Source organism: Eurosta solidaginis, chromosome 3 (genome assembly GCF_040869045.1).
Source record: "Eurosta solidaginis isolate ZX-2024a chromosome 3, ASM4086904v1, whole genome shotgun sequence".
NCBI lineage: Eukaryota > Metazoa > Arthropoda > Insecta > Diptera > Tephritidae > Eurosta > Eurosta solidaginis.
Window position 1 is genome coordinate 185,158,516 of NC_090321.1, and position 14,386 is coordinate 185,172,901.

General features: G+C 33.5%; 1 protein-coding gene across 2 annotated transcripts; it reads left to right on the plus strand.

The window, feature by feature from the left end:
- The first annotated feature begins 157 nt into the window (after positions 1-157).
- On the plus strand, positions 158-12,701 carry LOC137244771 (dymeclin). Of its 2 annotated transcripts, XR_010951190.1 has the most exons (8): positions 158-1,337; positions 1,460-1,912; positions 1,981-2,085; positions 2,150-2,780; positions 2,846-3,343; positions 3,428-3,550; positions 3,620-3,901; positions 9,156-12,701. XR_010951190.1 is itself a non-coding variant. In XM_067774257.1 (7 exons), the coding sequence occupies exons 1-7, from the start codon at positions 1,195-1,197 to the stop codon at positions 3,767-3,769; spliced, it is 2,103 nt and encodes a 700-aa protein (XP_067630358.1). In that variant the 5' UTR covers positions 158-1,194; the 3' UTR covers positions 3,770-5,243. The 2 variants fall into 2 exon arrangements, 1 of the variants encoding a protein (XP_067630358.1); XM_067774257.1 differs by lacking the exon at positions 9,156-12,701 and having other exon boundaries at positions 3,620-5,243.
- Positions 12,702-14,386: the final 1,685 nt, after the last annotated feature.

Below are 14,386 nucleotides of genomic sequence, written 5' to 3' on the forward strand. Positions count from 1 at the left end.
AAGTTTCAACTGTATAATAATTGAATACCGATCGAAATATCTAAACACTAAAACAAGTATTTTTCTGATAAGTGCATTGTTTCATCAAAAATTAATGACAATGTGTTTGTCGGAACATTCAACACTTCATTTTTAATGCCTCGCCTAAATTATCTCCCAAGTGAAATGTCATTGTTCTGCTACATTTTATTGATAGAGCAATTTTCGTGGTAAGAATTCCATTGGAGTAAATTGAAAATTATATGTGGGTAATAGATTTGCGGCAATTTTTTAGCAGTTTTGAATTTTTGTTTCAGTGAAAAAGAAATAAAAGTACCAAAACCGTGCCGAAAAAGAACCAAAATTGAGAAAAATGGACCAGTGGACCATATAGGGTTTGAAGGGAATGGACTGAAGTGGCAACCGTGTTCTCAAATGCAAGCTTCCATATCAAATACATATACATATAAGTACTTCGATATTACGAAAAACATTGTAGCGTTGTGAGGCTAAGTATTTTTGCATAAAAGCTTTTTGACCACCACAATACCACAGATTAAGTATAAAATTTCACAAAAATAATAAATTTTTTCAAAAAATTACACAGAATATCCGCAGTCATTGTTTACGAATTTAGAAACAATGAGAATGGCAAATACGAACGTGTATGAAATGTAATGTCAAAACGTATATGCAGATGGTTGTATTTATATGCACGAAAATGCTTTAAAATCGCATGAAATTGTTAAAATAAAGTTCAAAAATAAATGATAAAAACTTTAATATAAATAAAAAGATCCTTTTAATAACAACAAAAACGCCTTATATATTCTATGTATATATCAATTGGTAAGGATTATCTCACTTTAAAATTTAAGCTAAATAATCTAAAGTTTTTTTTTTAAACTGAGTCGAGAACTGTGCGTGTGAATGTGCGAATTTCACCGATCAGCTGTTAGTTGCGCTACTTGGTAAAATTTACTATGGTTCTGAAATTCGCTGACAAGAAAGAAAAAGCAAAAATAGTGAGAAAAAACTTACAAATTCTTGTGTAAAAACAAGTTTCTAACAATCTTACAGTACAAATGTGCAAATAAACTTTTGGGGTTAAACAAAAAGGAAACGTGGAATTTCTTTCATAAGTGCGATTGCAGCCTGGTTTCTTGTCAACCACGCAATCGGAGTTGACAGCAGCACTGTTGCCCTTTGTAAGCAATGGGAATCAACGTCAGCAGGCAGGCTAATCTCTCCGAGAATGACTTGCTACAACGCTTTGTGGGACGTGGACATATACCACAAGATGACACGTCATATTGGGATGCAATATTAAATTATCATATCACAGTACCGGAGGATAGGTAAGTACATTACATACATATGTACATAAATACCGCAAAAAGCTGACGTATGCAAATCGGGCATTCTCCCTACTCACTACAAGCCCTACTTATTAACGTTGTTCTTATTTTCTATGTCTTAGCCAAGACCAGTTGAGTTTGGATTCACGTCTAGAGACACTATGCCAATCATTCATAAATAACAATTTAAAAACAGGCAATTTTGGTTCACTTATAAATGTTTATCTCGAAAAAGTAGCCGAATTGCTTTCGTTGTCGGATAAGGAAAGTAATATATGCATATGGCAAACATTCAATGCACTTTTTATTATACGTTCAATAATTAAATACATAATTGAGACCGGGTCCGAGTTCCAACTTTTGCAACATTTCGAAGCGATACCAAGTGCAGCGGTTTTACATGCAAATGATAATGCAGCCGGCGCTGCAAGAGATATCACCACTATCGCTGTTGAGGTTGCGGAGGATGCCACTGCTGGTGGTTTACTTGCTAAGGCAGCATTGATTGTAGATGGTGCGAGATTCGAATCTTTCATCGATGCACTGGTCAATCTCATTGTGGTGATTCCAGTCAAGTTAGTGCATAGTTTTGGAAAAAAATAAAAATGTATAGTAAAATCTCATAAAATACTTGCAATTGCAGGGAATTCACATATCACTTGCATTTGGAGACTGTCAATACAATCATCACTTTGCTCTCCGTACACTTATTCGCCGAACAACCCACAGAGAAATCAATCATTTTCAGGTAACTGCTTAACACTTGCACCAGCCAAATTTTTTGGTTAGCCTAACATTACATTTCTTTTTAGAACTATATACAAATGTCCACATGCCAACGTTCTCATATCAGCGTTACTGCATTTTGTAGCACGTATGGTTGAAGTGCCTCAAACCATGTTTGGTTCTTCGTCCTCTGGTTCATTTGTTTTTGGCATCGCTGAATCCCTGATTTCCATATTCACGTTTCGCAAACAACAGGATGTATTGAAAGCAACTGGTGCTACGGGCGCCGAACTTTCACAACAGTATCGTGATCACTATCCCCTTGCTAATCAAAGTCTTCTATTAATTCTCATACTAACAAATCATTGCACCACTAAAGATAACCCCTATCGGAACAGTTTATTTGGCTGTGCTGATTCGAAAGATTCACCAAAAGAAGGCGCTGTCTTTCAAATTGATTTCTCTTCAATTTATGAGACATTATGTCGTATTGTTACCATAGATCAGGCAACACTATTGCTTTATCTCTTGCTACATCGAAATGAGCGTTTCTATCGTTTTGTTATGACACAAAATGATTTGGAAAATTTGGTCATACCAATATTGCAAACATTATACCACGCACCTGATAGTACATCACATCACATCTACATGTCACTAATTGTATTGTTAATACTGAGCGAAGATGATGGCTTCAACAAGAATGTGCATAATATTGTGAGTATATTTTGAACGAATTGTCTTTACATTAATTATACTGTCCTTATTACTAACTATTTTAGATGCTTAAAAATATACATTGGTATACAGAGCGTACCATTTCGGAAATATCACTTGGTGGCCTTCTCATTCTTGTTGTCATACGTACCATACAATATAATATGTTGAAAATGCGTGATAAATATTTACATACCAATTGTTTGGCAGCGTTGGCGAATATGTCTGGACAATTTCGTTCATTACATCCATATGTTGCGCAACGTTTGATATCACTCTTTGAGACTTTGGCGCGCAAACATACGCGTCTAGATGCGCAACTGAAGGAACCCGTAAATAGTGCTGTCTCAGTAAATGTCACCACAACACCTGAAGATATGTTACAAGATCTCACCGTGCTGGAAGAGGTGCTGCGTATGGTGTTGGAGATACTTAACTCATGTTTATCCAATCAATTGGTTTATTGTCCGAACTTGGTCTACACATTGCTATATAAACGTAGTGTATTTGAAAGTTTTCGAAATCATCACGCGTTTCAGGATATTATACAAAATATAGATATGGTAGGTTTTTGTGAATTTTTTAATTATAATTTTTAGCTTTTTAGTAAAGTTAAATTGTGTGAATATATTTTTAAAACATCTCAGGTTGTTGGCTTCTTCTTATCACGTCTACAGCGCGTGCAAGAACAACGTGGCGAATTGGGCGTCAGCGAGGTATTTGAGGTGATATCAAAAGGTGCCAGTCAATGGTCGAGCGATCGCCTACGCGTAAGCAATTTTTTCTTTATAATTTAATTCTCATTTAGCATCAATTAATAACAAATTTATATTTTATAGAAATTTCCTGATCTAAAATTCAAATATGTTGAGGAAGATGCTCCTGAAGAATTTTTCATTCCATACGTTTGGACTTTGGTCTGCAAATACGGCTGCGTGCACTTTAGTTCGGAAAGTATTAAAGGTGTGACCACCGACATTCAATGCTAATATAATACTACAAAAACAGACGGAGGGTATATTTGCACCAACAACACATGCACACAACAACACACTGAGAGTGCGGGTGGAAGTATCTAGTGTTGATACGCTTGGTAAATTTTATCAGCGTGTCGTAGCAAAGTTAAGTATAAGTAATTATGTTTTTTTTAATTATCGCTAGTTTGTTTAATGGGCAACAGCTACAAAATGACTAGCGGAGTGGATTTTAATTAAATCTCTGTGCCGAATAACCTTCGATAACTAATACTGAAATTTAGTGGCCAGGTCGGACTATTTGGGGGACTTTTTTTTACCAAGTTTCCTTAATACACAGACAGATACAAATGGATTAATATTTTTTTGAATTTTATGATTATAGGAAATAAATATAATTTTGTATTGCTCGTAAAATAATAGCCTGAGTCGTGATCAGTTTTGAACTGTTTCAGGACTACTTTTTAAAAATATTCGAGCCCATTCTGGCACTATTTCGGTACTATCTGAAATGTACAGATTTTTTGCTTTTCTATTTCACAATTTAGGATTCATTCTGACTTACTAGAATTAAAAGCCAGTAAAATATTCAGCAGATATGAGACAAAAGTTAAGTTATTCAGCTTAATTAACATTGAAGTTTTGTTTGGAGAGGGAAAGAATAATGTAATAATAGACCATAATTCAATCACAGGAGGTTTGCTGGGCTGACACATTTTTTGACAATTGCAGCCATTTGCTGGCACATCGAATTGACATCTGTTAGCTTTGTTGTTTCTTTGCGATTTTTCGAAAAATATTAGTAGTAGAAATATGAAGCAATCAGTTTACAAAAACCCGATAAGTATTGAACTGCATATTTCCTTAGAACAATTTTTGTTAATTTAATCATGAGTTTATTAACTATGCCATGATCTATTAGTATGGCTGAACATAGGCAATTTTATAAAAAGTATGATACCAAGGAATCGTGTACTTTTCTTAACCTATCAAAATACCAAACCTAAAACAATGGAGATGTCATAACGAAATGTACTCATTGAGCATGTTAACTTATTCATTCCGTATGTTCGGAAAATTCGTATATATTTAAGAATTTGTGGAATTCTTTTATATTTGGAATATTATGTATATACTTATTTGCAATATTCGGACCTCGTGAGGTAGTATCAAACGAACGTGCTCCGAATATTCTAAATTATCGGTTTATCCGGGACACCTCCATGTATACTTAAGTAAAGTAGATACTCGCTGTGTAAAGCTTAACTCTTCTGTCCCAGTCAAGGCCGGAATATAAAGTTCTAATACAATATGACGCTCCGGCTAAGAAAGTGAAAACGATTTAAACTACCTTGGCCATAACCGTTAAACGGTTAAGCACCAATTAAGTAAGTAAAGGCCATTTTCTTAAATTTTTTTGTCAGTTCATTGCGGCTGTTGAGTAGAGAATTACCCCATGTCGGCTGCCAGTTCGAAATCGTCCTATCTATTTTAGGTTTGAAGTATAAAAATATTATTCATCAAAAATTTTCATTTTGATATCACCATGGCAACGATACAAGGTGACGGCATGGTGACATACCTACAAACATAAATAAAAATCCCATGTACTTTGTTTTTGTAAATTCGATGGAAAAATGTCAAAATCGTACTGCGCCGGAAGTTGATGTTTCATATCACATAAAAAAAGTTTATAATCAGCTGTTCCATGCTGCCACCTTGTGTCGTTCCGCCATGGATATCACCAAAATTTTCATTTACAAAAACTAATTCGATAACAAAATATTTAAAATTCAAAGTATAAAATAAAAAGTTAATAATTTAACAAGAAATTATAAACACTATATTTACTCCCCCTCCAAGAAAGTTTAAAACAAATAAATAATTAATTAATATTAAAAGTAACTTTTTTATTTTTTGTTGTTTAATGTATTTGTATTTAAATTAGTGTCAATAAGTATGTTTGCTGGTTTAAGTAAATCAATTGAAATATTTTTAATAGTATTTTTGTATTGAATTGTAAATGTTTTATGTTTCTTAGAGATAACTTTAAAAGGTCCTTCATAAGGTGATTCTAAATTAGATTTACGAAGAACTTTAACAAACACATACTCACAATTTTCTAATTAGTTATTTTTAAAATTTTTAAAAGTGAGTATAAATTTTATTAAATATATAGTTTAACACGAAATATTTATGGCGATCCTACAATCGAACCAAAGGAATTATATAAAAATTATTTTTCGTGTTATTTATTAACGAATTTTCCTTAAAACTCATCCATCCGTGACGACAATATACGAGGAATTCATTCAACAAAATGAAGATCGGGATGGTGTGCGCCTGAATTGGAATGTGTGGCCATCGAGTCGAATCGATGCGGAGCGCTTGGTTGTGCCGCTAACATGTCTTTACCAGTCAATTAAGGAACACCAGGATCTACCGCCTATGCAATATTCGATGATGTAACACGTCAGTATAAAAGAAACTGGGACATTTCTGGACTAAGAGAACAATGTAAAGAATTTGATGTCAAAGAAAATTAGCAGATATATGCATATGACTCGCTTGCGTTCAAATCAATTAATCAACTTTTTTGGAATACTTATTTGTTTCACGTGTGCTTATTGTGCTCTATTGCTCACAACTACGGAAATTCCTAAAGAACATCTTATCCTTTACTTCGTATTAATTATATTAGCTGTTACAATTTTATATAAATATATAGTGTTAAACTATATATTTAAATAAATTTATTCTCACTTTTAAAAATTTTAAAATAACTAATTAGAAAATTTTCATTTTGATATAAGATTAAAAGTAATATAAACTAAAAATAATTTACAAAATTAAAGTATATTTTACAAAGTAGATAACCCTACACTCAGATAGGGAGTTTTGGAAACAAATTTTGAGGTAGTGTATTTTTGAATAAAATTCTGAAGTACGGCATTCTTCAAACAAATTCTGAAAGAATGACCAATGCTATGTTGTAACACTTTATCAGTTCACGAAATATTTAGAAGAAAATGAAATATTTGCCCCAAAACCAGTTGGCATTTACAAATTTATTATCACTACTAATATACTACTTAACACTAGTGAGATAACGTACATCTATGAGAAGTACGTCGTTTTAATTTTGCGCTCAGTCTCCCACAATCGTAAAGAGAGAACATTTTCATTCACAGTTTTCTCAGCTACCATTACCAGCTTGTCAGTGGGGGGTGTTTTTCAGTAATAACTTTTTTGTTTGCTGAAATATATACGACTGTTTTTTTAAAATACGCCTAAGAGACGTATCGTTATCGTTTACGTGACTACAAATTTTATATGTAATTTTTGCCTAAAATGGAAATTTTAGCTAATATTTTTTTTTAGTATAGTTTAAAACAGTTAATTCATTCAATTGAAGTACAAAAAATGTATTTTATTTTAATTTTTTTGCTATAAACTGAGGTCCTTCGAAAAAGACTGATTTTTGTAAGGACAAGTCCAAGACAAGTCAAACTTAATTTTTAATATATTAAAAAAAATATTTTTCTCTAAAAATCATTTGAAACCAGTGAATATATATCAAATAAATGATTAAAAAAAATGTAATTTTTGTTTATATCTATAGGGTCCTTAAACTTGAACTCGTCTCTCCGACGTACGTTATCTTTCTAGGGTAAAAAAATAATGTTATCTTTTTAGGGTTAAAGTAGTTTCTATTACAATTTTTGCTGAAGGTGATTGAATTATTCCCCGTTTTCCTTACTTCGTAAAAGCAACCCGTTTAGATTTCTAAATTTGGGAGTGTCAAAGCTCTGTCATGATTGGAGAGCTAACCTCTAGTAAATGAATCATGATAATATACGACTTTCTAATTAACGTAGCAACGGGAACTTTTTTGATGTTAATAATATTAAATGTTAATAATAATGTTAATGTGTTGACTTTTGTCTTCATTCCTGTAGAAAACTGGAATTCGTGTAAAATAATTTTCTTTTTCTATGAATAATACTGAATTACTTTTGGATATGTGCGCGCAATTTAGCTGATAATTTACAATTTGTTTGTATCTATATATTGGGAAATTCATTTTGAAAGTATTAATGTAAACCGCCAACTACAACAAAACACCGTAATCAAAGAGATTTAAACAATTTATTATATATAAGAATATATTTGAACAGTTTCAATTGTAAACTAATGCAATAAATTTGTGAATTGGAAATATTCAAAACTTAAATAAAACAGAAAGCCAAAACCATATATGTAAAATGGGTATGTGTACCCTTCAAAAAACGCGAGTACTCTATAAATAGTGTAAGGAATACTCCTTTAGGAGTATAGGAGTGCTCCAAAACTAATCTGTATTCATACAAAAAATGTGCTCCAATTAACATTGCGATGTCCTAGGAGAGGAGTAGGTGATCCCACTCTCGCTCTGTTTGTGAGTATTCCATGGAGTACATAAGTGAGAGTACTTTCCAAAGTACTTTCACTGTAGTACTCCATGGAGCACCCACAGAGGATGATATGCCAAAGTACTCCAGTAAAACTACTCTATAGAGTATCTGCGGAACAGTACTCTCTGAACGGCTCTCAAAACGTTACTCCTTGGAATACTAGCAAAAGAGTACTGGTTAAAGCACAATGGATTCTTAAGAGAGTACTCTCAAAACATTACTCCTTGGAGTAGCTATGGAAGAGTAATTTTAAAACCATCGCTAGAGAAGAAGCCACCCAAACTAACACATAAAATTTATAAAAAAATCATATTAGGTTTTTTATTCCGAAGATGGCGAAAAATGATTGCCTTCTGGTACTATGCTAGGAGAGCTGACCAATTCAATAACCTCTGATCCTGCGGCATAATTTGGAGTTTCAATTTGAATACATCTTTTGTGACGTGCGCTGTACTCCATATTTTACCTTTATATATTTGGTTATAATTATTTTATTTATTTTATTTTTCACCAATAAAATTGTTTGTCTTTTAAATTAAATTCACTCCGATAATTCTTTCCGACACAATTCCTCTTTGAATATTTCTCTATACTATAGTATGTATACATAAAACCAGTTGCGCGGTTGCATTTTGTTAGATTTGCCATAGTAAAATTTTATTACCAGTTATTTGTATGCAATATCTTACTTTTGGCAACTCTGTTCGATCTTCATCGTGTCGTGATTACGGTCGTTAAAACAAGAGCAATGATCGGCTGATGGTGGTCCGCAAACGCATTACAAAGGAGTATTGTTAGAGTACTCCAACATGAAAAAAATGGAACACGTAATCCAACAATTTTTGCAGGATATACTCACCAACATCGCAGTGCCGATATATTGCTGTTTAAATGCTTTTGTATTCAATAACCGAATGTACCTAAATTAAAATTTTGTCTTGTTCCAGGATGTTGTTTTTGATTTCGAATTCAAAACTTATAGTGAGCATATTGTACCAGCAATATAGGAGTACTGGCAAAAACAAATGTAGTACATACAAGAAGTGCTGAGAACAATATTATGAGAGAATACATGACACCCACAAAATTTCACAAAGTTTAAACATTTAAAGGTAATCACGAATAACTGTTTAAATGACAAAATCGCAATTATTAAGGAGAGAGAAAAAGCGGCTATTAAGAAAAAGATCCCAAAAATGATACCAACAACATTTTAATTTACCCCATATAAATGGCACCGAAGTAGGTAAAAAGAAAAAAGGTTTTGGAAATAAAATTTTCAGTGGAAAAATGTTTTATGTTCAATGCCCTGATGTCACTTGAAACATTTTTTCCCTACACTAAGCGTATTAAATATTGTGACGAATATTAGTATCAATAAGCGATACCACCATCACAAAGCCGATACTAAGCAGTATGTACATAAACAAATCAATCATCATCTACACACATGCATACAAAGTAACAGAGAGATACTCGCAAACGCACGTCATCATCAGCCCCAGTATATAGCTAATTACAAGTAGGAGATATGCACAGCAGTTCTAACAGGCGAAACGTCTAGACTGTACATGGCGGTACTATACAAGGTGGCAGCATGGGATAGCTGGTTTTTACTTTTTTTATTTGATTTGATACATCAACTTCCGGCGCAGTACGATTTTGACATTAGGCCATCGAATTTACAAAAACAAAGTACATGGAACTTTTATTTATGTTTGTAGGTATGTCACCATGCTGCCACCTTGTATGGTTCCGCCATGAGACTGTAGTAGAAATATGCGAATGAAACAGCAGAGAGTATAAAAGAGCGCAAGCTGAGCAATCAGAATCAGTTTGATTTAAGCACGGTTTTAGTTGTGAAGTTAAAAGTTGTTGTGAAGTACTTTCAACGTAGTCTAATAAATACCATTTTTGCAGTATTGAATATTGGAGTTATTTATTCAACAGTTTAGCGATTCGAACGTTAGCAGAAGATTCGGAATAAACGGAATTTCACTAAATTCGTTACAATATGAAATATTCATGATGCTTTTAAAGCGTTTTTTCTTCTGGCCTACTCTGGAACCATTTTTAGGGGCTTGCTTTTTTTTGTTATATACTCGTCCCACTGTTTATGTTGTTGTTGTAGCGATAAGGTTGCTCCCCGAAGGCTTTGGGGAGTGTTATCGATGTGATGGTCCTTTGCCGGATAAAGATCCGGTACGCTCCGGTACCACAGCACCATTAAGGTGCTAGCCCGACCATCTCGGGAACGATTTATGTGGCCACATTAAACCTTCAGGCCATTCCCCCCTCCCCACCCCCAAGTTCCATGAGGAGCTTGTGGTCGCCAGAGCCTCGTCTGTTAGTGAAACAGGATTCGCCGCGGATAGGTGAGGTTGACAATTGGGTTCGGAGAAGCTATATATTGCGCTGGCAACCTGAAGGGTTGCGTTACACAACCCCTTGAATCTGGTATTTTAGTCGCCTCTTACGACAGGCATATCAACCGCGGGTATATTCTGATCCCCTAACCCGCTGGGGCCCCCACTATTTATGATTTTATTCTATTGTTATCATGTCAACTATCACCAAAGGGATAATGCTTTCTGCCCCTCTTTTGTACTTAGCAATAACTTGATATTTTATTATTGTAGTGATAAAGACACTCCCGAAGGTTTTGGGGAGTGTTATCGGTGTGTAAGTTTTTTTCTTCTCCTTAATGTGGCGTTCAAAACGTTTTTCGCGATTACTCCTCGTTTGTAATTTCCCATGTTTACATTAATATTGACCCTATTAGAAAAAGCAAGGTAACTTATAAATAAAACAATATTTATCATATTACAAACAAAATGTATACATAAAATTTGATAATAAACTCTATGTATGTTAAATATTTTAGGGGGACAACTCGCGTTCTGTAAAATGAAAACAAAAAAAAATAAATTTCATTCAAAAGTTAATTCAAATGTAGTTTCATTTTCATATATTCATTTCGCAGAACGTCAAATGTCCCCTATGTTATATATATATGCCCTATATTATAATGTATATATATATATATATATATATACTGGGTCGAAAAAAAAGTTGCTAATGTGTGCCCCTAAATTTAAAGATTATGTTGAGGGTTTCGGAATAAATTTTTATTTTTTTGATCCTTCGAATTACAGCCGAAAAGGTTTTTTCGTTGTAACTTGGTTATTTGACGTCCGATTTTTAAAATTGATATGTCATTATTATTTTGGCCTTGAGAAGCTTCACATCGCAAGCCATTTAATGTCCTTTTAAGCTACGAAGTCGTTTTTGTTAACGCGTTCAGCAAAATTGAAAAAATAAAAATGTGGTCCTGGTCCGCTCTTTTTCCTCATTTGAAGGGCTGAATTATTTTTTTGAGAAATTTGGTATAACATAAAATTTCGAAATGTAGAATTTCGAACCTCGAAAGCCGATACCTATTTTTTGGAAGCGAACTTCGAAAAACAGAGATAGTACTTTGTTTACTCAAGCCTCAGTTTCTACAAAAAAGTGGGTTTTGTCAAATACCCAGAAAAAAAGTTGATTTTGTCCCACTATTATTGTTATTATTATAAATACGGGTTGACTCACTTATTTACTTTGACTTCCCCTATTTATGATATTTGGCATATCTTTATTAACTTTTCAATGCAAACCCTAATAATAATTTTTCCTGCAAAAATATTATGAGTTTCAGGTTTAAGTATAATAAGAATCAGGTAACATAACAGTTGCAATAAATATTGAAAGTGCTATAACTTCTTTAATTATTATTTTAGTAATATGATTTAAAAGCAACATTTTCTTGAATTTTTAAGTACTTTCGTTTGGTAAGGAAAAGAGGATACCTAAGGGGGGTACAATTTTTTTAGCTGACCCAATCATGTGAAAACGACTTCATAGCTTAAAAGGACATTAAACGGAAATGTGAAGCTTCTCAACGCCAAAATAATGACATATCAATTTTAAAAATCGGACGTCAAATAACCAAGTTACAATGAAAAACCCTTTTCGGCTGTATTTCTAAGGATCCAAAAAATTAAAATTTGTTCCGAAACCCTCTCAACATAATCTTTAAATTTAGAGGCGGACATTAGCAACTATTTTTTTTGTATGTGGACCAACCCAGTCTAATATATATACATTATAAATATCTAGCTCTAAATTGACATATTTAAAAAAAAACTAACTTGTAAGCACTACCGCTAATACAAAGTAAAACACAAACATAATTGAATTAACTTAAGCGCCATGTGTGACAATATGTATATATGTATGTTTTATATATATGTATGTTTTAGATAATTAATCAAAATTAAAGACAGAAATTAAGAATAAAATATATGAAAAATGTGTTTGTGTTGTGTGCTATTTGTTAATTATACGGTAACATGGAGATGTGGAAATTTTTAATAATAAAATTCAAAATATATACATACATATAAATTATATTTAAATTAATATTAACAAGTAACTCTAATAAAACAGATGCTATATACATATGTACATAAAAAATATTTATTCCTTTGAGCGCGTGTTATTTAATTATTACAACTAAGAAAGTCTTGGACGATTCATAGGCATTTTTCAGAACCTCGTAAATAAATTGAAATTACTTTAACTGCTAATGTGGAATAGGGGCGCGGTTTTTGAAGTTTTGTAACTTCCAATTTTAAATCATATGGAATCTGCTGTATCTACGTAAATATGTTCGATGATTAGCCATTTTTTATTTGTTGATAAGGAGAATATTTCCGTTACTATGGGTGAGATAACGTTTAATGTAAATTGCTTGATATCGGATAATCCTACTTTCTATTGAAGTTGTGACAAATATGGATAACGTTTCACATTCATTAAAAAATGTGAGTACTCCATAAATCAAATAAAGAATAGTCCTCCAGGGTCACAAGAGTGCCCAAACCAAGTCTTAAATTATAGAGAAAAGATGGTACAATTTACATTGCGATGTCCTTGGACAGAACCACCTATTCCAGCTTTGTCTCCTAATACACCATGGAATATCTACGGGAGAGTTATTTCGGGGCAAATCACCACGTACCTCTTTGTGGAATACTTTGATTGAAATGGATTAAATAGGATTAATATGATTTTTATACTCAGTTGAGCAGAGCTCACAGAGTATATTAACTTTGATTGGATAACAGTTGGTTCTACAGGTATAAAGGAATCGAGATAGATATAGACTTCCATATATCAAAATCATCAGTATCGAAAAAAAATTTTATTGAGCCATGTACGTCCGTACGTCCATCCGTCCCTTAACACGATAACTTGAGTAAATTTTGAGGTATCTTGCTGAAATTTGGTATGTAGGTTCCTGGGCACTCATCTCAGATCGCTATTTAAAATGAACGATATCGGACGATAATCACGACCAATTTTTCGATATAGAAAATTTCGAAAAACCGAAAAAGTGCGATGATTCATTACCAAAGACGGATAAAGCGATGAAACTTGGTAGGTGGGTTGAATTTATGACGCAGAATGGAAAATTAGTAAAAATTTGGACAATGGGCGTGGCACCGCCCACTTTTAAAAGAAGGTAATTTAAAAGTTTTGCAAGCTGTAATTTGGCAGTCGTTGAAGATATCATAATGAAATTTGGCAGAAACGTTACTCCTATTGCTATATGTATGCTTAATAAAAATTTACAAAATCGGATTTTAAAGTCAAATTTTAACAAAAAATTTAATATCTTTACAGTATATAAGGGGGATAAGATACTTGGCTTGGATGTCATAAGTGGTTCCAGGCTCTGGACCAGGGACTGTTATCAGTCTTAGACCGGCCATAGTGACGAATGTCACGCGTGATTAGTTATCACGTCCTGTGCGAGGTGCCCCTGCTTCTACTGATAATGGCGGATCTAGAGAGGACAACTCGATAAAACCCGCACCCCTGAGTCATTGTGCCGAGCTCATGGGAGGGAGGACACTTTAAGAGTTAAGATCGGTACACAACGGTGACGAACTGGATTGTTTAGGGCTTTGACTATTGACATTGAAATTTGGACTTGATGACTTTGGGCTGGTAGGTGCGGTATTCTACCACCTTAGTAGGTCGGGGTGAAACCCTACCGAAATGGCTGGTAGGCTAATGCTGCACCTGCCCACGTCCCGTTAAAACTGCGGCGGACCTCAAGGTACGTTCCGGC